General features: G+C 38.5%; 1 protein-coding gene and 1 pseudogene across 10 annotated transcripts in view; one reads left to right on the forward strand and one right to left on the reverse strand.

The window, feature by feature from the left end:
* The window catches only part of BIRC6 (baculoviral IAP repeat containing 6), a 227,322-nt gene that overhangs the window by 183,208 nt on the left and 18,275 nt on the right, over positions 1-25,839 (reverse strand). For all 10 annotated transcript variants that reach the window (XR_004287984.1, XM_032353008.1, XM_032353015.1 and 7 more), the window contains exons 2-4: positions 12,732-12,913; positions 10,372-10,509; positions 1,686-1,879 (exon numbers count right to left, since the gene is read on the reverse strand). Coding sequence is in view for 9 of the 10 variants with exons in the window: in XM_032353008.1 (XP_032208899.1) it covers positions 1,686-1,879; positions 10,372-10,509; positions 12,732-12,913 (514 nt within the window). In the remaining variant the exon portion in view is untranslated. The remainder of the gene's footprint in view (positions 1-1,685; positions 1,880-10,371; positions 10,510-12,731; positions 12,914-25,839) is intronic.
* LOC116596043 lies at positions 5,997-7,114 on the forward strand (annotated as a pseudogene).

Genomic DNA, 25,839 nt, shown 5'->3' on the forward strand with positions numbered 1-25,839 from the left:
CCCACTTATTTGTATTACCAAACAAAAGAGCAACAGCATCTAACAGACCCTAACTCAAACCTCCAACAGACCTGTGTTCATGAATGTCCTCCTAAGTTCCTAGATTCATTCTTAATGAAACAAATACCACAGACTACATCAAAATTAGTATTTTGAGACATTTAAACACCTCCAGAAACACAATATCCTATCCAGTGAATGCATTTCCTAAAATAAGACATTCACCACAGCTTGCAAAGATTTCTTTAGAAACCCAGCTACTATTTGCAAAGAAAATAGCTCTGAAGGGCTGTTTTATAATCTCAAGACAGGCACAGCTCTAGGAAAAGAAATACTTATTCCAGGTACATTTCCCCCCTCTCCAGACATCTTCTAAGGAATATTTTACCATATCCCATATCACCTGGTAGCTATTCAGATTATTCAGATTAAATATTCATATTAAAAATGATAGTTTCTATATTTACCCAAAAGACAGAAAATGCAGTATTACTATACAATATAAAAACCCTTCTCAAATGTTAATACAACCAACAGAAGTTATTTACATAATAACAGAATCACTCCACAACAAAAAATAGGCAACTAGTCAAGCAGAAGTCTGTTTACCAAGAGCTAAGCTATTAAGCAAACTAATATAAGAGCCACACTTAAAAGAAGTTAATATATTCAGCAGGGGTTTTGCTAATATCAGCATGAAAAAAAAGTGTAAGAAGTTATAATTTACATCCAGTGAAAATGTGAAATGGTACGTGGGAAGGCAGAGTGAACTTATCAGAACTGCTAAATTTAATATTTCCTTATAGCATTTCTAAACTTAATACTTTTGGTAAGAATCTAATGTTATGGGGCGCCTGGGTCGCTCAGATGGTTAAGCATCTGCCTTAGGCTCAGGTTATGATCTCCAGATCCTGGGATTGAGCCGGCGAGCTCCCGGCTTAGCGGGGAGTCTACCCCTCTGCCTCTCCCCGCCACCCACTCTCTCAAAATGAATAAATAAAATCTTAAAAAAAAAAAAAAAGAATCTAATGTTATTTCAAACAGAAATCATTTAAGTTTTTAAATGAACATATTACTGGCTTTTTAATTAGTTTTGTACAAAGCAAGACCTCAATAAATCTCTACTAAAGAAAATAATGGTTGAGGTATGATTTCTGTAATACGCTGTTTAAATCCAGGGCAGGCAGCATAAAAATCTTAATTCAAAATTGCCCTAACTGGTGCTCGCTTCGGCAGCACATATACAAAATTGCCCTAACTGATTTAACTCTCTTCTTTTTGTAAGTAGGAAATAATATATGGCTCTTATACATAGGTTCTGGCACAGCTTTTCAATTTATGAAAATTCATCTCAAAGGTCACAAAATTTCATCAAGCAAAATAATTCTTATCTATTGAATAATTACATTTTTAAGGAGACTCAAATATTTACTAAGTACAGAGCTGGATTTTTCAAAACAGTTTTATAACCCCTTTAAATGCCTTCCAAGCACCAAGAGAAATTGTTTAACAGCAATTCAAGTACTAATTCACTTCAGTATTTTGTATGAGAATCTGAATGGTTTTCCAAAATATTTTGATGAAATACATTTTGAATCATAATTAAATTTTTGTTATTCTTGGTTAATCCAAAATCCTAATCAATTCAATTTCACTGTAACATCTCTTTATAAGCAAGTTTATACCTGTCCACAGAACGGCCTGGCCCCACTCCAAGTTCTGGACGAGCACTAGGTAAGAGGTAAGACAATCTGTCCATCACTGAGGATGCCACAGGTAAGGCAGCAACATTTTGATTTATTTTCTTGAGTTCATTCACAATGGCACTGGCAATGGACTTCAACACATGATGAGGAAGATGAAATGTAACTGTGGCCCACTGAAATAAATTGGGAATGTAAGCAAAGGAAAATGTACTAAACAGTTTAAACCAAAACTGTAACTTATACATTATAAAATAAAGAACGATTCAGCAGACTCGAGTTACTCCACTAATTCATTATTCAAAGCAGGAGCTTGCAATCAGTAAAAAAATGAAACTTCAATTAGAAAAAGACAGCTTAGAACCTGATGGTAACACATCTTCTTACACAAGCATCAATGATTGAGGATAACAAAAGTCACCCATTATTTTTTATATTCCTCCAGCACATTTACAATGTTAAGCACAAACTAGGTGTTCAAACTTCTCTGTTTATAAGAATGTACTTGTACAGTGTAGTGCTACCGTACACATGCATAGGCATATGAGGATTTACTTCAGTTTAGCAGATGCTTATGTATTTATTGTGGTCACTATACCCAGAGTAACGAAAAGCAAGGCTCTTGTAGTCACAGACTTGGATTCCAAGATCATCTTCACCATCAACTATGTGACCCAGGTCAAATTAATTTCAGTCTCCAGCTTCTGTAATATGAGGAAAAATGGGGTGCCTGGGTGGCTTAGTTGGTTAAGTAACAGACTTCAGCTCAGGTCATGATCTTGGAGACCCAGTATGGAGTCCCACATCATCTCCTCATAGGACTCGCTGCTCAGTGGGGAGTCTCCTTCTCCCTCTGACCCTCCCCCACTGTCATGCTTTCTCTTCCACAAAAATAAATAAATAAGATCTTTTTTAAAAAGAGAGAGAGGAAAAATAAATACCTACTCACACAATTTTTTTAAAGATTTTATTTATGTATTTGACAGAGATCACAAGTAGGCAGAGAAGCAGGCAGAGAGAGAGAGAGAGAGAGAGAGAGAAAAGGAAGCAGGCTCCCTGCTGAGCAGAGAGCCTGATGTGGGGCTCGATCCCGGGACCCTGAGACCATGACCCGAGTCAAAGGCAGAGGCTTAACCCACTGAGGCACCCAGGCGCCCCCACTACTCACACAATGTTCTTATGAAAATTCAAGTGAGAACTGGTATAATGTTTAATACAGTAAGCATTCGACAAATATTAATTATAATTACTTAATATTAAAATTATTTTAAAAGGAAGCATAGATGCTAAGTATTATCCTTCTGGAGAAATAAGTCTATAAAATAATTTCATTTCTATATCCTTCCTTGCTCACCTATGGTTTCCACTCTGTCTAGTACATTCTAGGCAGCCTACTAAATTATAACTTATCCATATAACTAGAAAAACTTTTGGACAGAACAGGACTTGAATTGCTAGAAAGAAAGAAAGAGTGACAAAGAAAATGAAAGCCTCCTATTTTGTTCCTAGAACTAATCCATTCATAGATCCAGAGCTCCTTGTCTGAAATCCCTCGAGAAAGGGCACTGCAGTAACGCCCAGCATACGCTGTAAATCGTACTCCAAACATTCCACAAAGGTACCTGCAGATGTGCACTAGTCATGTCGACTGGGAAACAGAAAATAGTGTGAGCTTTCAGGCTTTACAATGAAGTAGCACTGAACTGATGTAAAACATTACTGTGGTGTTTTAGTGCAAGTAGGAACTTAGGATGGTCAGGCGGTTAATGGCGTTTTGGACCAAAGTTATCTCCGTGAGCTCTGGGGATCCCCATATCTATCTTGCAGTTATTTGTCCAGTTCCCAAAAGCGTAACTGGACGAGATATAAAATAGGCAACCAGAAAAATTTCCACGATGTTTCTCTAGTCCTCTCTAAGAACTATGAAAGGAAGGAAGGCCAAGTGGAAGCCCCTCGAACTTCCATTCTCTACAAATCGACTAAACCAGAGCAATACCACATTCCTGAGGAAATTTCTGAGATTAACACCATTGTAAGAGACCTGAAAAATAAAGGGGAATTCAGACTATGTCACCTTTGTTTAACTGGCCTGTTTGGCCTATGCAAAATGTAAATGAATCTGAGAGAAAAACTGTGGACTCTAAACTGTCAGGAGACGTTAACTGCAGCTGTTATTCCAGATGGGGTACATTTACTAAAGCAAATCAACAAATCCTTGATATCCGGTAGGCAGTTACAGTTCTCTGAAATACCTCTTTTCTCTATACTAATTTTTAAGAACCATCCAAAAGCAGCCTGCTTTTATCTGGCAGTAACCATCAACTTCGGTCCTACCCTGGGACTGTTGCTCATGCTCTCTCCCATATGTTGTCCACCACACTGGCCTACCGCATCATGCTGTAACACACTCTAACGTCACGCTGATAGGTCCAGATAAGAATTAGCCAGGAACTCACATGCCTTAGCAAGACATATGCAAGCCAGAGAGGATAATAATGCCCAAAAAACTCAGAGTCCTACAACCATTGTAAAGCTCCTGGAAGTCCAGTGGTCTGAACATGTCAGAATATTTCCTCCAACGTGAAAGACAAGTTGCTACAACTTACAAAAGCAAACAGTGAAAAAGAGGCATAATGCTTGGTGGGCCTACCTGGATTCTGAAACCACTCTCGGCAGATTTCAATGCGCTACCCTAACTCAATTATCTAAGAATATAGGCACAGACCAAGAAGCTCTGCAGCAGGTCCTGGCTGCACACAAGATGTTCAATTTTACCACTGACATATTCCCTGACACTAGAAGTGTGTATGGCAAGTAAAGATCCTGAAAGGCCTGTCTGGCAAGCTGAATTAGGACAATCACTGGCACAATGCTAGGGTAAAGCCACACCATTCCCTGTAAACGTAACTGCTCTTTTCAGAAACAATGTCTGGCTTCTCAGTCCCTGACAGAAATTAATACCAATCCATGATCTGTGGGATCAGAGGCAACTAGGGGGCTCAGTCAGTTAAGTGTCTGACTCTTGATTTCAGTTCAGCTCTTGATCTGAGGGTCATGAGATCAAGTTCCGCCTGGTGCTCTGCACTTACTGGGGACTGCGGGAGATTCTCCCTTTGCCCCTACTCCAGCTCACACATGTGCGAGAGCGCTCTCTCTCTCTCTCTCCCTCAAATCAATCAATCTTTAAAAAAAAAAAAAAAAAAAAAAGCCTGTGTGATCAGAGCTGTCCATCATAAACTAGATGTGAAATGACATACCAAACCATAATACTAGGAACAAAAGACAAGTCTCTTTTCATTGAGTGGTTTCAAGAGATCATTCTTGAGAAAGTCCAACAGGCCAGTTTTGGACAAGCTGAATAAACAAGTAACCCAGCTTTCTATAATACCTACTCTTGTTTTAACCCCTCCTTCTCATTCTACACTGATGGCTTCACAGAGAACTCCATACAAGGTACTTGTGGAAGAAAACCCTTGGCTCTGATGCACAGATGGCTCTGCATATTTGGCTGGTACCACCCTAAAGAGATGGCTGCAACATCCGAGCCCCAGTTAGGACAGTGGTGAAGGTAAATCTCAGCGGGCAGAACTTCGACCAGTATATGAGGTTGTGCTCTTTGTCTGAGATTGAGAACTGCCCATAAGTGAAGATCCTCACTGATCAACAGACAGTAGCTAATGTTTTGGCTGGATGGTCAGGCATTTGGAAAGAACAGGACTGCAGTCAAGGGTAAAGGTCTAAGAACAGACCTCTCAAAATAAACAGAATGGGAAAATATTTATGAGGTACACAAAGGCTCATTCAAAGACATCTGCTTCCAAGGAAATGGGCAAATTACACACATTGTATGAATGTCACTTACCCTCTCTCCATAGCCACTCCCAATGCTTTGCTCAATAGACCTGTACGCAAAGTACCACGGAACAGAGACGGAGATATGTACAGGTCCAACAACACAAACATCCCCGCACCAAGACTAACCAGGCTACAGTATTACTGACTGCCTAATCTACCAATAGCAGATAACAAAGCTGAGCCACCAATGTCACACCATTTTCCAGGGGAAACAGCCTGCTATCTGATTATAAGGATTATATTGGATTCCTTCAGCCATGGATAGGGCATCAACTTTTATTCACTATAATAAATAAATGTTCTGAATATGCATTTACTCGTTCTACCTACAATGCTTTTGCCATTCTATTAAACTACTGCCTGTGAACTAAGAGAATGGCTTATGCACTCTCATGGTATTCCACACAACTTTGCTTCTGATCAAGAAAGCACTTCAGGCTCTTTGCTCTTCCCTGTTTGACAGACAGCCCATCTTCAGGTGCAGTGCCAGCCACGTGCCCGAGACAGGATGGTGAAGGTCGGAGTGAACGGATTTGGCTGTATTAGGCGCCTGGTCACCAGGGCTGCTTTTAACTCAGGCAAAGTGGATGCTGTCGCCATCAATGACCCTTTCATTGATCTCAAGTACATGGTCTACATGTTCCAGTATGATTCTACCCACGACAAATTCCATGGTGCAGTCAGGGCTGAGAACAGGAAGCTAGTCACCAATGGGAAGTCCATCTCCATCTTCCAGGAGCAAGATCCCAACAACATCAAATGGGGCAATCCTGGTGCTGAGTATGTTGTGGAGTCCACTGGGGTCTTCACCACCTTCACCTGAAGGGCGGGGCCAAGAGGGTCATCATCTCCGCTCCTTCTGCTGATGCCCCCATGTTCATGATGGGTGTGAACCATGAGAAATACAACTCCCTCAAGACAGTCAGCAATGCCTCCTGTACCACCAACTGCTTGGCTCCTCTGGCCAAGGTCATCCATGACAACTTTGGCATCAAGGAGGGTCTCATGACCACCGTCCATGCCTTCACTGCCACCCAGAAGACTATGGATGGCCCCTCTGGGAAGCTGTGGCATGACGGCCAAGGAGCTGCCCAGAACATCATACCTGCTTCCACTTGTGCGGCCAAGGCTGTAGGCAAGGTCATCCTGAGCTGAACTGGAAACTCCCCGGCATGGCCTTCCACGTCCCCACCCCCAGCACATTTGTCGTGGATCTGACCTGCCGTCTGGAGAAAGCTGCCAAATATGATGAAATCAAGAAGGTGGTGAAGTAGGCATCAGAGGGCCCCCTCAAGGGCATCCTGGGGTACATTGAGGATCAGGCTGTCTCCTGCGACTTTAACAGTGACACCCAGTCTTCTACCTTTGATGCCGGGACTGGCGTTGCTCTCAATGACCACTCTGTCAAGCTCATTTCCTGGTATGACAATGAATTTGGCTACAGCAACCAGGTGGTGGACATTATGGTCCACACAGCCTCCAAGGAATATGAGCCCCCTGGATCACCAGCCCCAGCCAGAGCAAGAAGAAGAAAGAGGCCCTCAGCTGCTAGGGAATTCCTGTCTCAACTTATCCCCCCAAACACTGAGAATCTCCCAACCTCCACTGTTTCCATCCCAGACCCCCGAAGAAGGGGAGGGGCTTGGGGAGCCCTACCTTGTCATGTACCATGAATAAAGTATACTGCACTCAGCCAAAAAAAAAGAAAAAAAAAAGCACTTCAAAGCAAAACACAAAACTAAACAAAACCAGCAAGAAAAACAAAGCAATGGGCACTTGCCCATGAAATTGACTGGTCTTACCATGTTATGCTAGGAACTGGCCTGACAAAAAAAAGTGTAGTGCCCTACCGGAATCTCATTGTCAGTACTAACTGGAAGAGAGGTTCTACCTTACAGGGTGATGAATATGCTTAGACTCAAAACAAAACAAAACCACAACAAAAAACACCTAACAATTTCTCCCAATAGGGTCGCTATTACACTTAATACCCCATTCAAAGATTTTTTTCAAGCTTTAAGTTTTAACGGTCCTACATGCCAAGGGAGGAGCATTCCACAAGGAGTACAAGGATCCCATTGAATTATGTGTTGAGACTGCTACCCAGCAATATTGAGTTCCTCCTGTCACTCCCTCTCTCTCTGCCTGCCTCTCTGCCTACTTGTGATCTTTCTCTGTCAAATAACTAAATAAAATCTTAAAAAAAAAGAAAGAAAGAAAGAAAGAAAGAAAGAAAGAAACCAAGGTGGGGCACCTGGTGCTTGGTCAGTTAAGCATCTGCCTACAGCTCAGGTCATGATCTTGGGGTCCTGGGATCAAGCTCCACATTGGGCTTCCATTTCAGTGGGAAGTCTGCTTCTCCCTCTCCCTCTGCCCTCCTCCCTGCTTCCACGCATTTTCTCCCTCTCTCAAATAAATAAAATATTAAAAAGAAAGAAAAAATCAACCAAGGGATTCTTTAGGGTGCCTCTAAGTCCTTTCATATCCAATAGTAAAAGTGCACAGGTGATTACAAAAACTAAAACCGCTCCACTGAGAATTTAATCCTGCAGAAGTGAAGACTTGGGTGGGTCACTCCACCATGCAAAGACATCTGCCAGCAAAGTGCTGCAGACAGATACAAAATAGGGAGTAGAGGGAGGTTGTAACTAGCAAGTATATCCTTTTGACCAGTAAAGAACTGAGGGATATAGCGGCTATGAATATTCTCTTCCCTGATGGATGAATGTAGATTCAGAACCAGACACACAGAAGCAGACAGACATAGAGACTTATTTCACACAAGAATTTTGGATGTAATTAGTCTTTAGGTGGCACAGTTCTATTACCTGAACAGCAGAGACCTAAAAATAATTAAATTTTAGTAGTTAGTATCACCTAGGGACAGGTAAATTATCTATCAGAACTTTGTGTCTCTCATCTCTGGCGATAGGGAGAAGGAATCTTCATTTGTAAAAAGTAAAAACATAGTATTTTTGTTGTATTAAAAGTTCAAATATGCACAGAATATATGTATGGAGATGCTGAGTACCAAAAGGGTACACTGTGACAATTATGAAACTACTATCTCTCAGTTCCAAACTGACCCTTTATTTCTCTTCCCTATCATCTTAAGGCTGGGACTCTGCAAAATGCCTTTCTTCTTTCCCAGCCAGTTTCCTGGCTGTCCGGTTCTGACAAAAGGATGGAAACTGGAAAGCATGATGAGGGCGGAAAAGACTTCCCCGAGCTATTACTTGTCACAGCTGTCGATGCTGAGTCAGCACAGGGCCTGGTGGCAGCCAGTCTCCTGCGTTTTATTCTTCTAGTCTCCTGCATTTTGTTTACTTAGCATTCCCAGAACCTGTCTCACAGAGCTCCTCAGAGGTGGTGACACCAGCCAAACAGCACTCTCTTCAGAGATCCATGTCTCAGCTCCTCGAGTGCTGTTCCCCAAGCTCCTGAGGTACCATCTGGACAGCGGCTCCTCCTAAGAAGCCTGGATCCCAAACCCACAGAGCCTATTCTTAAGTTTGTAGGTGCTGACCACCCTAAGCTCCTTCCTTCAGACCTAGGTGACAGCTGCTTCCCGGCATTACTCTCTGTGTGCTTCCTCAGGGCTTCCTTTCCACTTCTTCAGTTCTCAGACACATGTTAAAATCAATTCCTTACGATAAATTCTTTTTGTTGGAATGCATAGTATGGTTTCTGTTTTACTATATAAAATGTTCCGTCAATGGAATAAAAGTTAATAATATCATGGTAAATCTCTATTAAAAAATCCAATATTAGGAAGGATGCAGCTGATCTGAGGAGTAATATGAAAGATACTCAAAGATACATTCTTAAGTGGAGAAAAAAAAGCAAAGTGTAAACTATAGTCTGAATGTGTGTGTCCCCTCATCCCCAAATTCATCTGTTGAAATCTTAACCCCCAAAGGTGACGGTATTAGTAGGTAGGGCTTTTGGGAGGTACTTAAGTCAGGAGAATAGAGCCCTCTGAATGGAATCAATGCCTTTATAAAAGATGCTCCAGAATGATCCCCTGAGACCTTTCCATCATCAGGACACAGTAAAAAAGCAAGCACAAAAAAAGATTTCACTAGAAAGCAGCCATGCTGGCACCCTGATCTCAGACTTCCCTGCCTTCAGAACTGTGAACAATAATAAATTTCTATTATATATAAACGACCCAGTCGGTGGTATTCTGTTAATAGCAGCCAGAACAGATGACAGTACATCAAATTTTGGTACAGTTACAACTGTACTTAAGAAAAGAGATACTTAAAAACGCAAAAATTATTTTTAAGAAATTGGTTTTTACCTTCTACCTTACACCCTTTAGTATAGAAATTTCTTATGTATTACACTTATAACTTAGAAAACAAAGAAACATCAGTAAAACATATCCAAGGATTTAATTCAAAGCACCATCTCACACAAACATCCTAGTCATGCCTAACAAAAAATAATGTCAACAAAAGCCCAAATGGCCCCATTTCCAAAGACATATTCCATTTCTCACTGAAGCTCATCACCTAACAAGAAATTCTCTTTCATCAGCCTCTCAACCAATATAGAGCTACCAAGCACAGAAGCTTTAGGAACAAAGTAAGCAAAACAGTTCCCACAAACTGAATTTAGACTTCAGTAAAAATAGTTTCAACTTTTAGGGGACTCATAAACCCATTTTGTTCTCTGAAAGAGAGAAAAATCTAGAACTGGAATATTTCCAAGGGTAGGTGGAAAGTGGGGGAAAGACAGAGAAAGTGAAAGTATGGAGGTATTCTTTCTCTCATAATCGAAAGAAGGTAATTTTTTTTAAACTTCTTACCTTAGCAACTTTGTGGTTGGCTGCAGTCTCATGGGATGTATTTTTTAAACCATCTTTGAGCTGTGTGATGAACAAATCATAACCCTCCGTACTAGAAATATCTACCTTTTCTAAACATGCTGATAAGAGCTGTTGTGCCTAAATAAAAAAAGATGATCACAGAAAATTAAACACAACAAAAAAATGTTACATTCAGATCCTTACTCAAATACTTTAATTTGTTATTATACTGACAGGTACTATAACTAAACTTTACTACTTTTACCTTTTTTAAACAAACTAAATCACATATAATCATATGCTGATTTGAAGGGCTGTTATAAAATTAAATGAGATAAAGCGATATATTTGGCATAACACCACAGAGTAAAGTTTAAATACATGGAAGCTATTATAAACCAAAGCAAGATTTAAAAAAAAAAAACACCCTAGATTAAAAAAACCAAAAACAAAACACCCTAGATAAGCTGACACCACGAACAAAAATTAAAGGTAAAATTTTAAAGAGATAAATGTAAAATCCTTCAATAAGTTTTAAACACTCAAACTATACAAAACCGTAAGAGAGAAGATTAACTAAGTCAACAGGTAATATAAAAAAGCCCTCTGTATTGTTACCCACATATTCAAAAAGAACTACCTTAAAACAGAAATACATGGTTGACAAATGGAAAAGAATACATCCACACTGATCCAAGCAAACCCAGGACTCCATACTTAATTGAAGATACAAACAATACTATGCAAACAAGAGTTGTGATTAGGTACACAGAAAATCAGCATCAGATGTTAATGGCCAACAAGGTAGAGAAGGTGACAGAAGCCAGATAAATACCTAACCCTTCAGACAGCACATTATGAAAAATACTGATTTGAGGGTCTATTTCATTATAAATGTTCCAATATTTTATTGTAATTCTCTAGTTCTTTGTAAAACCTGAACAGTTTGATACCATCTTACATCACAGATTCTGTGATGAAATATATATATATACACACATACATATATATATCCTTTATTAGGCTATCAACCTTAAGTTATCAGCTAGTATAAATTCCTCAAATTAAGAGGAAAAAATGTCCAATACAACTAAAACTAATTAGTTCTCTATACAAATATTTTAGGCAGGACCCCAGATCCAAATGACAAAAAGAGGACTACTCTCTTTTCAGAACTCAAATTTTCAGCAAACATACTTTCAATAATAACCTAACAGACAACTATATTATGACACTGAGTGAAATCTAAGTGGATACATGTTGGTATCCTTTTTCTAAATTAGTCTTCCAAAAAGAGAATAAAAACATTTATATTGCACTTTATGTTTACCAATTGACAATTTTCATGCCCTAAAAATGGGAAATATGCTATACTGTTTTTATCAAATAATCATACCACCAAATGCAAAACAATTCATAATTAACAACTTGGTATGAAGACAAAAATGGTATCTCACTTTATTAGGAAACACAGCATTAAAATCTTTTATATTTTATTTAAGATGATTTAAAATCCAGTAGCTTTGAAAAACGTACTTTCAAATTACACCACATGAACATCAATGCACAGGTAAAGATTTTAAATTAGGGTGCACCTACAAATTAAGTAATGAATATGTAACACTACAGAAACGTATGTATGACTAAAATTTTAAACTGGGATTGTTAAAAGGTATGATACATACAAGCAAAGATTACTGGCTGTTCACTAATATTCATTCCTCCCTTCCATCTTATGTTTAAAAAAGAACTACCTCTTTCCAAGTCTTCTCAGCTTGATGTGACCATGTGACTAAATTCCGGCCAATGGGATGAACATGAAAAGGGTGGATATGAATGAGTTTGGGAAAGAAAGCAAGAAAGAATGAAGGAGAGAGGAAAGCAGAAGGGAAGGAGCGGGGAGAGAAGACAAAAGAAAAAAGGGGGAAGGGTCATACCAGTGTGCTTCCCTGGACTTCTGCTTTCCCTTTCACTATGACTGGGAAATACTAATGAGACTTGGAACAGCTGTCATGAATTCAAGAGATGGAAGCTAAGTGTTGAGGTAAGCAGTTACCCCTACACTTAGCCCTGTCCTGTTACTGAAAAAACTGTACTGTTTAAGCCACTGTATTCTGGTGTCTCTGGTACCATTTCAACTGCATGGTTCACACTTAAATACCACTCTGATAAGCATCAATTAATTACAAAGAGGAATTAAACAAATGAGATCAGTAAGTCAATTCTGTTTTTATAGGGGCATGTATAAAAAAAAAAAACTGGGGTACATATACAATGTTCTCAAAGGACAACTTAATTTAACAGCTAATAGGTCTGAAATTACATTAAGAGGAAAAGTACACTGATTTATTTCAACTTACCTCTGTAACAGGTAATTCAAGCTGAACCACATCATCCTGCTTTGAAACTGGAGTTTGCAGAGCAGTGTCTAACAACAAGATTCCGTTAAGGTCCTTCCTACACCCTACTGCAAAATCATCCACAAATATAACTTTATCCACCGCAGATATATACTGACATTTCACCTGTCCACCTGGTTTAGCTGTTAAAAGAACAAAAATTCAACACTTAAGATTTAAAAATAGTCCATTAAAAAATAAATGTTTACATGGAAGCTAAATACAGTATTTAATCTCACATTGGAAAACACTGCTCTAAAAGACATTATTAGAGCAACTGATAAACTTGTAATACGTACTACAGATCAGATAAAGTATCACTGTGAAACTGTCAGAACTTAATAGCTCCAGAGCTATTATAAAAGAGAATATAGGAGCGCCTGGGTGGCTCAGTTAGTTGAGTGCCCAACCCCTGGTTTCAGCACGATCATGATATTGGGGTCCTGGGATCAAGCCCGTGTCAGGTTCCATGCTCAGCAGACAGTTGGCTTCAGGATTCTCTCTCCCTCTGCGCCTCCTCTATTCTCTCTCTCAAATACGTAAATCTTTAAAAAAAAAAAAAAAAGGGGGGGGTGCGCCTGGGTGGTTCAGTGGGTTAAGCCTCTGCCTTTGGCTCAGGTTGTGATCCCGGGGTCCTGGGATGGAGCCCCACAGGGCTCTCTGCTCTGCGGGGAGCCTGCTTCCTCCTCTCTCTCTCTGCCTGCCTCTCTGCATACTTGTGATCTCTGTCAAATAAATAAATAAAATCTTCAAAAAAAAAAGGAGAGAGAGAGAGAGAGAGAAAATGATCATTCTTAGAAATAAACAGGGCGCCTGGCTGGCTCAGTTGGAAGATCATGGTACTCTTGATTTTGGGGTCTTGAGTTTGAGCCACATGTTACGTGTAGAGATTACTTAAATACATAAAACTTTTAAAAATAGAAATAAACATAATAATAGAAATAAAGATAAAAAAAGAAACAGAAATAGTAAAGGGTAAGGGGGCAAAGAATGCAACCTAGTCTCAATAGAGCAAAAGAAATAAAATGTGTATATATGTGTGTGAATGATAAGCAAATGTGGTAAAAGTATTTAAAATCAAAACTGATAGAACCAGGTAAAGGGTACAGGGAAGTTCTTTGTTCTATACTATTTCAGAATTAAAATATTCAGAACAAAAGTTTTAAATATTCAATATTTGTCAATTTTTTTGCAAAATTCAATAAGCATAAAGTCAGTATGGCCCGTTTCTAGGTAATTACCAAAAATGTTTCTGAGGACTTTTATAACTGAGATTAAAAAATGAGATAAAGAGGGACGCCTGGGTGGCTCAGTTGGTTGGACAACTGCTTTCGGCTCAGGTCATGATCCCGGAGTCCCGGGATCGAGTCCCGCATCAGGCTCCCAGCTCCACGGGGAGTCTGCTTCTCCCTCTGACCTTCTCCTCGCTCATGCTCTCTCTCACTGTCTCTCTCTCAAATAAATAAATAAAATCTTTTAAAAAAAAATGAGATAAAGAAAATGAGATAAAAGAAAAATGTTTATAACCTAGGTTAAGAGAAACAGTAAAGCCTCTAGTTCAATCCCCACTGAGAAAACACAGTCAACTACCACTAATGATCAACATACCCTAAGGTTTCTGCTGAGTCAGTATCAAAAGAGTATTTTTTTTTTAAGATTTTATTTATTTGAGAGAGACTGAGAGAGAACAAGCAGAGGAAACAGCAGATGGAGAGGGAGAAGCAGACTCCCCACTGAGCAGGGAGACCGATGCAGGACTCAATCCCAGGCCCCGAGATCAGGACCTGAGCTGAAGACAGACACCCAGGCGCTCCATGTAAGAGTATTTTAATGCAAAAAGTCAGTGAATACATGAACCATAAAATTTCTCAGAATAAGTCAGAGTGGAATTTCAGAAGTCTTATAAAAAACAGTAACAGGCAAGAGGCTTTAAATACCAAGAAAAAAAATTTTTTAAGATAACATCAGTTTCTATACTTAAATTTACAGACTTATAAGGAGATTAATGTTAAGTGTTTCTGCCACAAATAGAGTCTCTGTAAGAAGAGTTGAAAGAATGACCAATTATGAAATTTTATTCGATTAGAAAAGATAAACCCCTGTGGGCAAGTAATCCTGCTGCCGATACACCTAAACTCTAAACTCCCAATACAACTTTTTCTTTTTTTTTTTCTTTCCAAAGATTTTATTTATTTATTTGACAGATAGAGATCACAAGTAGGCAGAGAGGCAATACAACTTTATAGAACATCCCAGTAACTAGCTCTGCTACTACCTAGTGATACAAAAGTAGAAAAATGGAAATAAATCAGAGTCCTGGTTTTCAATCCTAGGTCAACTATAAAACATGTTATAATCAATGAATATTGGGGTGGTATTCTTAATCTCAGAATATTATAGTTCTTTTGGACGCTAACAGACAACTTGGAGGCATTACAAAACTGACTGGAACAAATTCATTATCTACACAAAACAAAACAAAATAAAACAATAATCTATAGTTCAATCTCAGAATTCAAAGTTTGAAATACATGTTAGCATATAGGAAAATAATCTCTGAAACACAATAACAGGCATATTTACCTAGCACTTCTAATATCTAGGTAAAACCACAAGAAAGACAAATTATAGAAACTCAGGGTAAAATTATAAAAGAACTTAGAAAAATTGTTTCAAAACTCCAAAACTCATTAACAGTAAATATTTTTAAGAACTATTCTTTATGAGGAACCTGGGTATCTCAACTGGCTGAGCAACGGACTCTTGCTTTCAGCGCAGGTCATGATCTTGGCGTCATGAGATAGAGTCCCACATCCTGCTAAGAGCTCAGCAGGGAATCTGCTTGAGACTCTCCCTCTCCCACTGTCCCTCACCAACTCATGCTCAAGTGAGATCTCTCTCTCTCTCTCAAACAAATAACTCTTAGGGGGAAAAAAACTATTACTTTTTTTAGAAGCTTTTTAGGCTTCCAGCAAAACTGAGTAGAAGGCACTTAGAATTCCAATATATGCCCTGCCTCCTCGTAACTATAAAATTTTGAAAAACAAACTGCAAATCCTGCTTTACTGTTTAAGGTATGTGCATTTAAGTGATGAATTATTGAAATTATAATTTTGTTAAAAGTCCCCAAGAGAGGTATAAAAGGTAAGTGTCAAGACTCTACACCAGTGTAGTTTCCAGATGCGTTTCCATGCAACCTTAGAGAATTCTAACCATATCACACCACTAGAGATTCCTCCACAGATCCTGACTGAAAAAAAGTCAGCACTGTTTTTACAACTTCTTATACACTACACAATACTAGCACTCAAAGTAATGCACACTGATCAAGGAGTCTTTTTAGCAGTTTCTTCAGGCCAGTATAGCAGCATGCAGTAAGACTATGTTCATTAGGATGAGTTCATTCCCAGTTTTTGACCTTAGTTAGGGAATGTCATCCATAAGCAGAGGGCTGTACTGCACAGGGGGTAGAAAGGAGGGTATTATCAGCCACATCCCTCTGAAGGACCTTCTGGCACAGTCTGAGGTTTCACACAGACATGAATTTTGAGGTTAAGATTATTAAACCCACTACAGACACTTTCTCTCAATTTTTTTACTAGGCTGAAGACTTTATTTTTGAAAGGAGAGCTTGGTTAATATACCCTGACAGTATGCTCAAGATGAGCTTTACTCATCTGTCCCTAGAAAAGTCCAAGATGGGGCACCTGGCTGGCTCATCAGTACAGCATGCAACTCGATCGAGGGTTTTGAGTCTGAGCCCCATATTGGGTAGAGATTATTTAAAATAAAATCTTGGCACCTGGGTGGCTCAGTGGGTTACGCCTCTGCCTTTGGCTCAGGTCATGATCTCAGGGTCCTGGGATAGAGTCCCACATCGGACTCTCTGCTCAGCAGGGGGCCTGCTTCCCTCTCTCTCTCTCCTTCTGCCTGCCTCTCTGCCTACTTGTAATCTCTCTCTGTCAAATAAATAAATAAAATATTTTTTAAAAAAATCTTAAGGGGCGCCTGGGTGGCTCAGTTGGTTAAGCAACTGCCTTTGGCTTGAGTCGTGATCCCAGGGTCCTGGGATCAAACCCCATGTCAGGCTCCTTGCTCTGTTGGGGGAGCCTGCTTCTCCCTCTCCCTCTGCCTGCTGCTCCACCTACTTGTGCTCTCTCTCTCTCTCTCTCCCTGTCAAATAAATAAATAAATTTTTAAATAAATAAATGAAATCTTGAGAAAAAATCCTAGATTTCTGTGCAAGAAAAGTATCTTGCAATGAACAAAGAATATTTTTGGAACTTTTCAACTTCTTACATGTTTGAGCAAGTCTTTCTTACTTAGGAAGCAACAAGACAAGACAGAAATCCTCTAATGTCAGTTAAAAACAAAATCCATGAGTGTTTAAGTCTGACACAGAACTTAGTGTTTGTACAAAATAAACGAACAAATAAAACAAAACAAAAAACACCGGTTTCACAATCAGGTAAATTCAACATTTATTTTTAGTCGTAAGAATAGCCATTTTAAGTACAGAAAGAATAAAAGAGATGAAGAAACCTATAATAGAGCTTGACTGTGTCACTCAGTTGGAAAACATGTTTTCAAAGTCTTGTAAAATATTATGAGTTATACTTTTTTATTCATGATGCTCTGATTCATGATTTTAGTGGCATTACTATTAAACACTCGATATATTTTAATGTTACCAATAATACTGATAAACTTACAACTATACTTAAATTATATCTCCCAAGACTACCTTTAAAAAACTTAAATCCAGGGCGCCTGGGTGGCTCAGTGGGTTAAGCTTCTGCCTTCGGGTCAGGTCATGATCTCGGGGTTCTGGGATCGAGCCCCACATCGTGCTCTCTGCTCAGCGGGGAGCCTACTTCCCCTCCTCTCTCTCTCTGCCTACTTGTGATCTCTCTCTCTCTCTCTGTGTCAAATAAATAAATAAAAATCTTTAAAAATTAAAAAAAAACTTAAATCCCATTTTGGCATGAACCATTTATTATTTCATTTGCCTTATGAGTTTAAAATATCTGAAAATAAATTTCTCAAAGAAAGATAAGCTATGCTTAACTAATGTTTGTTATGCTTTCCAAGAAGAGTTGGCTAAAAAGTTATTTTTGGCTTTTAAATAGAAGGAAAAACCCATGGCACATACCCTGTACCACATACTGCACCTTTTTAGAACTCTGTGAAGAAGTAATCTGTAAGGGATGCCTGGGTGGCTCAGTTAAGCAGCCTACTCTTGATACTGGCTCAGGTCACAATTTAAGCCCCATGTCAGGCTCTGTGCTCAGTGGGGAGGCTTCTTGAAATTTTTTCTACCTGCCCCTATCCCTGCTTCTGTGTGCCCTCTCTCACTCTCTTTCTCTCTAAAATAAATAAACCCTTTTTTTTTTAAAGTTATTTGTGAAGTGACTTTTAAACCTACGTGGATAAAATTTTTAAAAATTGGGCAGGAAATTTTAATAGAGGAAAAACTCAAATTCCTCCATCTACAACAGAAATCAGCAAACTTGTGAAAAGGGTCAGAGAGGAAATATTTTAGGGTTCACAAGATAAATAGCCTCTCTCACCATTACTCACCTCTGCCACTGTAGCACAAAGGCAGCCATAGCCAACATGTAAATAAATGGTTGTGGATGGGCACCAGTTAACACTTTATTTATAAAATTAGGAGATAGCCTGAGAGCTACAAGGGTTTGCAGACCCCTTATTGACACTAAAAACCTGCATTAGTGCAGATATTCTTTCCCAGAAGGGAAAACGTCACAAAACAGGTTAAAATTCACAGCCAGACACAGTAAGTTTCTGAAAACTAACAAAAATCTTGAAAGCAAACAGACAAAAAGGACACATTACTTACATAGAAGTAATAATACAATAAAAACATCTATCATTAAAAACCATAGGGTTCATTAGGAAGTAGACCATTTTTTTAAGTACTAGAGAACAAGAAATTTGCTGAGAAAAATTTCCATCAAAAATGAAGGTGAGGGGGCGCCTGGGTGGCTCAGTGGGTTAAAGCCTCTGCCTTCGGCTCAGGTCATGATCCCAGGGTCCTGGGATCGAGCCCCGCATCAGGCTCTCTGCTCAGCCGGGAGCCTGCTTCCTCCTCTCTCTCTGCCTGCCTCTCTGCCTCCTTGTGATTTCTGTCTGTCAAATAAATAAATAAATCTTAAAAAAAAAAAAAAGAAAATGAAGGTGAGGGGCTCCTGGGTGGCTCAGTGGGTTAAAGCCTCTGACTTTGGCTCAGGTCATGATCCCAGGGTCCTGAGATCAAGCCCCGCAAAGGGCTCTCTGCTTGACAGAAAGCCTGTTTCCTCGTCTCTCTCTGTCTGCCTCTCTGCCTACTTGTGATCTCTGTCTGTCAAACAAATAAATAAAATCTTTAAAAAAACAAAAAAAAAAAAGAAAGAAAGAAATGAAGGTGAAATACATTCTTGGATGAAGGAATACTAGAAAGAAATTTTACCAGCAAAGCTACTCAAAAAGAACTGCAAAAGCAGTTCATCAAATACAAGAAAAATCATTTCAGAAAACTTAAGAGTATGAGAAATAAGGGAAGACCAACAGATATAGTGAATATAACCAATGATTCTTAGCCTCAGTTCTTTTAAAATATATTTGACAACTGAAAGCAAAACTTATTACATTGTCTGAGAAGGTTTCTAATGTATGTAGATGTAATATACAAGTAAACTAATTTTTAAAAGAGGGGAGAGCAAGATATAGTAAAAAGGTTCCTACATTCCATTTAAAGTGGTAAAGTACTGATTCTAAATACACTGTGAAAAGCATATATATTGCAGTCCCTCAAGTAACTACAAAAACATATACACATAATTACAGTAAAAAAATAAAAAATTAAAATAATTAAAAATATCAAATAATGAGGGACACCTGGGGGGGTCAGTCAGGGGAGCACATGACTCTTTATCAAAGGCTTGTGAGTTCAAGCCCATGCACCTTGGGAAGACTCTGTTTTTAAAAAAAAGAGGGGCGCCTGGGTGGCTCAGTGGGTTAAAGCCTCTGCCTTCGGCTCAGGTCATGATCCCAGGGTCCTGGGATCGAACCCCACATCGGGCTCTCGGCTCCGCGGGGAGCCTGCTTCCTCCTCTCTCTCCCCGCCTGCCTCTCTTGCCTACTTGTAATCTCTGTCTGTCAAATAAATAAATAAAATCTTTTAAAAAAAAAATAAAATAAAAAATAAAAATAAAAAATCAGGGGCACCTGGGTGGCTCATTCAAGCAACTGCCTTCAGCTCAAGTCATGATCCCAGGGTCCTGGGATCAAGTCCCTCATCAGGCTCCCTGCTCAGTGAAGACTTCTCCCTCTCCCTCTGCTTCTCCCCCTGCTTGTGCTCTCTCTGTCAAATAAATAAGTAAAATCTAAAAAAAAAAAAAAATCAAAGAGAAGAAATAAAGGAAAAGGGAGGAAGTAATTAATAAAACAGAATATTTAATTTAAAATATCAATTACATTAAATATAAACAGCCTATACATATATATTAAAATACCAATTGTCACAATGAATTGAAAAACACATATACAATCCAATTCTATGATATCTGTAAGAAACTTTTACCTTTCTGAGAGAATAAAGGTAAGGAGCACCTGGCTGGCTCACTTGGTAGTGTCACGCTTGATCTCGGGATTTTAAGTTCAAGCACCACCTCGGGTGCAGAGATTACTTAAAAATACAAAAAACAGGGGCGCCTGGGTGGCTCAGTGGGTTAAGCCTCTGCCTTCGGCTCAGGTCATGGTCTCAGGGTCCTGGGATTGAGCCCCGCTTCGGGCTCTCTGCTCAGCAGGGAGTCTGCTTCCCTTCCTCTCTCTCTCTGCCTGCCTCTCTGCCTACTTGTGATCTCTGTCTGTCAAATAAATAAATAAAATCTTAAAAAAAAAAAAAATACAAAAAACACAGGGCACCTGGTGGCTCAGCAACCAACTTTTGATTTCAGCTTGGGTCATGATCTCAACTCACTTGTGGCCATGAGTTCAAGCCACACACACACACAGAGAAATCAGAGGCCCAGTTAGTTAAGCATCTGATTCTTGGTTTCTGCTCAGGTCATATCTCACGGTGGTGGGACTGAACCCCATGAAGGGCTTCCCACTCAGTGTGGAGTCTGCTTCAGATTCTCTCTTCCTCTCCCTCTGAGTCTCTCCAGCTCTTACCCCACAGGTACATGAGCTCTCTAAAATAAATAAATAAAATCTTTTAAAAATAAGAATAGGGGCATCTGGGTAGCTCAGTCAGTGTCTGCTGCCAGCTCAGGTCATGGTTCCAGGGTCCTGGGATTGAGTCCCACACTGGGCTTGCTGCTCAGCAGGAAGCCTGCTTCTCCCTTTCCCACTCCTCCTGCTTGTGTTTCCTCTCTGGCTGTCTCTCTCTCTTCTCTGTCAAATAAATAAATAAACTTTTTTTTTAATTATTGAAAATTAAAATAAAAATTTAAAATAAAAATAAATGAAAGTATAAAAATGAAAGGATGAAAAAAAAGATATTTCAGGCAAACATTAATTAAAGAAAAGCTAAAGTAGCTATATTTATATTAGACAAAGATCAGAGCAAAGAAAATAACCAGAGATAAATGAGGTCATTACATGATAAAAGGACCAATTCACAAAGAAGAAAAAGCAATCCTAAATACATATAAAATATACACCTAACAGAACTTCAAAACACACACAGCTGGGAACCTAGATGACTCAGTTGGGAAAGCCCTCTGATTTCGGCTCAGGTCATGATCTTAGGATCCAGAGATCAACCCCACGATGGTGAAGCCTACTTAAGACTGTTTCTTCCTCTCCCTTTGCCCATCCCCACTCTTAAAATAAAAAAATAAAAAATAAAAATAAAATCACATACAGCAAAAATTAATGGAACTGAGAAGAAATAGGCATCCAAATTACAGCTGGAGACTTCAACACTCCTCTCTAATAGAACAGTAGATAAAAAAAAAAAACCACCAGCAATAAAGAGAAACTGAACCCCACCATCAGTGAATATTCAGAATACTCCACCTATCAGAAGTAGAATACACATTCTTTTCAAGTATACATAGAATATTCACCAAGATAGACCATATCCTGGGTCATAAAACAGACCTTAACAAATATATAAGAAGTCAAATTAGGAGTATGTTCTCTGACCATAATGTATTTAAGTAGAAATCAATAACAGAAATATAAGAGGAAATACCTGGAAAATAAACAACATACTCTAAATAATCCACATGTCAGTAAACAAGTTTCAGATAATTCAGAAAATATTTTTAATTGGGATGAAAATAAAAATATATCAATGTGTCAAATGCAAATAAAGCACTACTTAGAATGAAATATGTAGGAACTAAATTCTTATACTGGGGTGGGGAAGAAGGTCTCAAATCAATAATCTAAGTGTTCTATTTAAAAAAAAAAAAAAAAAAAAAAAAAAAAAAAAAAACCTAGGAAAAAGGGTACATGTGTGGCTCAGTTGGTTAAAGCCACTAACTGCCTGCCTTCAGCTCAGGTCATGATCCTGGAGTCCCAGGACTGAGTCCCGCACTGGGCTCCCTTCTTCTCATGCTATCTCAAATAAGTAAATAAAATCTTAAGAAAAAATAAAAATAAAAAAACTAGAAGAAGAAAAGCAAAGTAAATAAATAACAAGCAAAATAAAAATAATGATAGGAACAGGGATTAATGAAAACAAAAATACAAATAGAGAAAATCAACACAAGCAAAAAAGAGATCTTTGAAAAGATTTGTAAAACTAGTAAATCTCTAGCCGAGGCTAGCAAAGAAAAAAGACACAAATTACCAATAACATCAAGAAAGAAAAAATACACTATAGATCCTGCACAGATTAAAAGATAATAAATAAGAAAACACGATGCACATGACAACTTAGGTGGCCAACATAAATAAATCTGAAAACTCAGATTGTCAAAACAAACGAACATGATACAAACTTAAAAAGGTAACAGGGGAATAATAAGTACAAGTCTACACATATATATTTGAAGGTAGAGGTGAAATGTACCAATTGCTTGAAACCACAAAGTACCAAAACTTCCTGTGTATGAAACAGATAATCTGAATTGAGGAAACTGAATTAATAGTTCGAAATATTCCAAAGAAACCTCTAGGCCTATCTGACTTTATTGTAGAATTTTATCATACATTTAAGTAACAAGTAACACCAATTCTACACAATTCTTCTCCAATAAAGAGAAGTGGGAATACTTTCAAACTCATTTTATGAAACCAGCATTAAACCTGAAGCCAAGTCTAGAAAAAGATAGCACAAAAAAAATCTATATACCATTATCCCTCACACATATCGATGCAAACACCTTCCACAAAATAAAAGCAAATGGAATTTAGCAAATATAAAAAGAATAACATGCCAGGACCAAGTACAGTTATAGCAGGAATAATGAACTGGTGCAATATTCAAGAATCAATCAATATAAGCTACCACACATTACAGCTTAAAGAAGAAAACCTACATGAACAGATGCATTCGGCAAAATATAATATCCTTTCAGGATTAAAAAAAAAAAAAAAAAACCTCAGCAAATTAGAAATGAAAGGGAATTTGCTCAACCTGATTAAGGACAGCTACAAAGATCCTAACACTATCAACATAATTAATGGTAAAACACTGAATACTTTCCCCCTAAAATCAGGAACAATCCAAGGACACACTCTCAACATTCCTATTCAGTATCGTATTGGAAAATCTAGCCACTGCAATAAAAAATGAGAAGAATTTAAATGCCATGAAGATTAGAAAGAACAGGGCGCCTGGGTGGCTCAGTGGGTTAAGCCGCTGCCTTCGGCTCAGGTCATGATCTCAGGGTCCTGGGATCGAGTCCCGCATCGGGCTCTCTGCTCAGCAGGGAGCCTGCTTTCCTCTCTCTCTCTCTCTACCTGCCTCTCTCTCTACTTGTGATCTCTCTCTGTCAAATAAATAAATAAAATCTTTTAAAAAAAATAAATAAAAAAAAAAAAAAAAAAAAAAAAAAAAAGATTAGAAAGAACAAATTAAACTGTCCCTGTTCACAGACAACATGATTAACCTATATAGAAAATCTAAAAATAAAAACAAAACTCCTAGAGCTAATAAATGAGTTTAGCAAGGTTATAGTAAACAAAATCAATACATAAAAAATCAGTCAACTGTACTTCAATATACTAGAAATCTGAAGCTGAAATCTACAAAAACCAGTTTATGATAGACTTAAAAATATAAAAATAAGGGCGCCTGGGTGGCTCCATTGGTGAAGAATCTGCCTTTGGCTCAGGTCATGATTCCAGAGTCCTGGGACTGAGCCACGCATTGGGCTCCCTGCTCAGCAGGGAGCCTACTTCTCCTGCCTGCCATTCCCCCTGCCTGTGCTCTCTCTTTGTGTCAAATAAATAAAATCTTTTTTTAAAACGTTAATAAAATACTTAGATATATACCAAAAGTATGCAGAATATGCATGCTGAAAAGTATGAAAGAAGTGTTAAAGAAATCAAAGACTTAAATGAAACCACGGTTAGGGACTGGAAGAGTCAATATAGTAAAGATGTCAATATCCCCAAATTACTCTAGAGATTTGATGCAATTTCAATCAAAATCCCAGCAGGAGAGGCACCAGGGTGGCTCAATCGGTGAAGCCTCTCACTCTTGATCTCTGCTGAGGTCCTGATCTCAGGGCTGTGAGTTCAGGCTCCACCCTGGACTCCACAATGAGTGGCTCAGTCAGTTAAGTGTCTACCTGTGGCTCAGGTCATGATTGTGTAGTTGTGGGATGGAGCACCATGCTGAGCTCCCTGCTCAGTGGGGAGTCTGCTTCTCCTTCTCCCTATGCACTTCCCCCTACTCGTGCTCCCTCTCCCTCCTCTTGCTCCCTTTCTGTCTTAAATAAAATCTTCTTAAAAAAATAAAATTTATTTGAAAATAACAGAACTTATTTTAAGTGCACAGTTGAGTGGCATTAAGTACATTCACACTGTTCTGCAATCATCACCACCATCCATCCACAGAATGGATGGTGCAAAACTTGCAAAACTTGAGCTTTATAACCATCAGGCACTAAGTCCTCCTTCCCATCTCCATACCCCCAGTGCCCAGCAATCACTATTCTACTTTCTATCTCTAGAAATTGACTGCTTCTAAGTACCACGTATAAGTGGAGTCATACAGTATTTGTCCTTTTGTGATGGGCCTATTTCAATAAGCATTATGTCTTCAGTTCATCTGTGTTGCAGTGTCAAAATGTCCTTCCTTTTTACCATATTTTGTTTATCCATATATCCATCAATGGACACTTGGGTACTTCTACTTTTGACTACTGGGAATAATGCTGCTATAAACACAGTGTACAAATATTTTTTCAAGGCCCTGCTTTCAATTATTTGGGGTATATACCAAGATGTGGAATTGTGATACCATAAAATTACCAAACCAATTTCAATTGTTTGAGGAAACACCATACCATTTTCCGTAACACCCACACTATTTTATATCCACCAAGAGAATACAATACAAGGATTCCAATTCTCCACATCCGTGCTAACACTTATTATTATATTTAATGACAGTCACTCTAATGGGTGGGAAGTGGTATCACACTAGGTTTTAATTTATATTTCCCAAAATATTAGTGATGTTGACCATCTTTTCATGTGCTTTTTGGCCATTTGTATTTCTTCTCTGAAGAAAGATCTATTCAGGTATTTTGCTCATTCTTTAATTGGGTTGTTTGTTTTTTTGTTGTTGAGATGTTAAAGTTCTCTATACAGTCGAGATATTAATTTTTTATATATACCTAGATATGTGACTTTCTCATATTCTGTGGTTTGCTGTTTTTACCTATTGATAGTGTCTTTCAATGCACAAGTTTTCATTTTGATTAAGTCCAACCTGTCTATTTTTTCTTTGGTTGCCTATGCTTTTGATGTCATATCCAAAAAATCACTGCCAAATCCAACGTCATGAAGCTTCCCCCTTTGTTTTCCTCTAAGAGCTTTCTAGTTGTAGCTCTTCCATTTAAGGGTTCAACTTCATTCTTTTGCAAAGTGGATATCCAAG

This window comes from Mustela erminea, chromosome 7 (assembly GCF_009829155.1).
Source record: "Mustela erminea isolate mMusErm1 chromosome 7, mMusErm1.Pri, whole genome shotgun sequence".
Taxonomy (NCBI): Eukaryota; Metazoa; Chordata; class Mammalia; order Carnivora; family Mustelidae; genus Mustela; species Mustela erminea.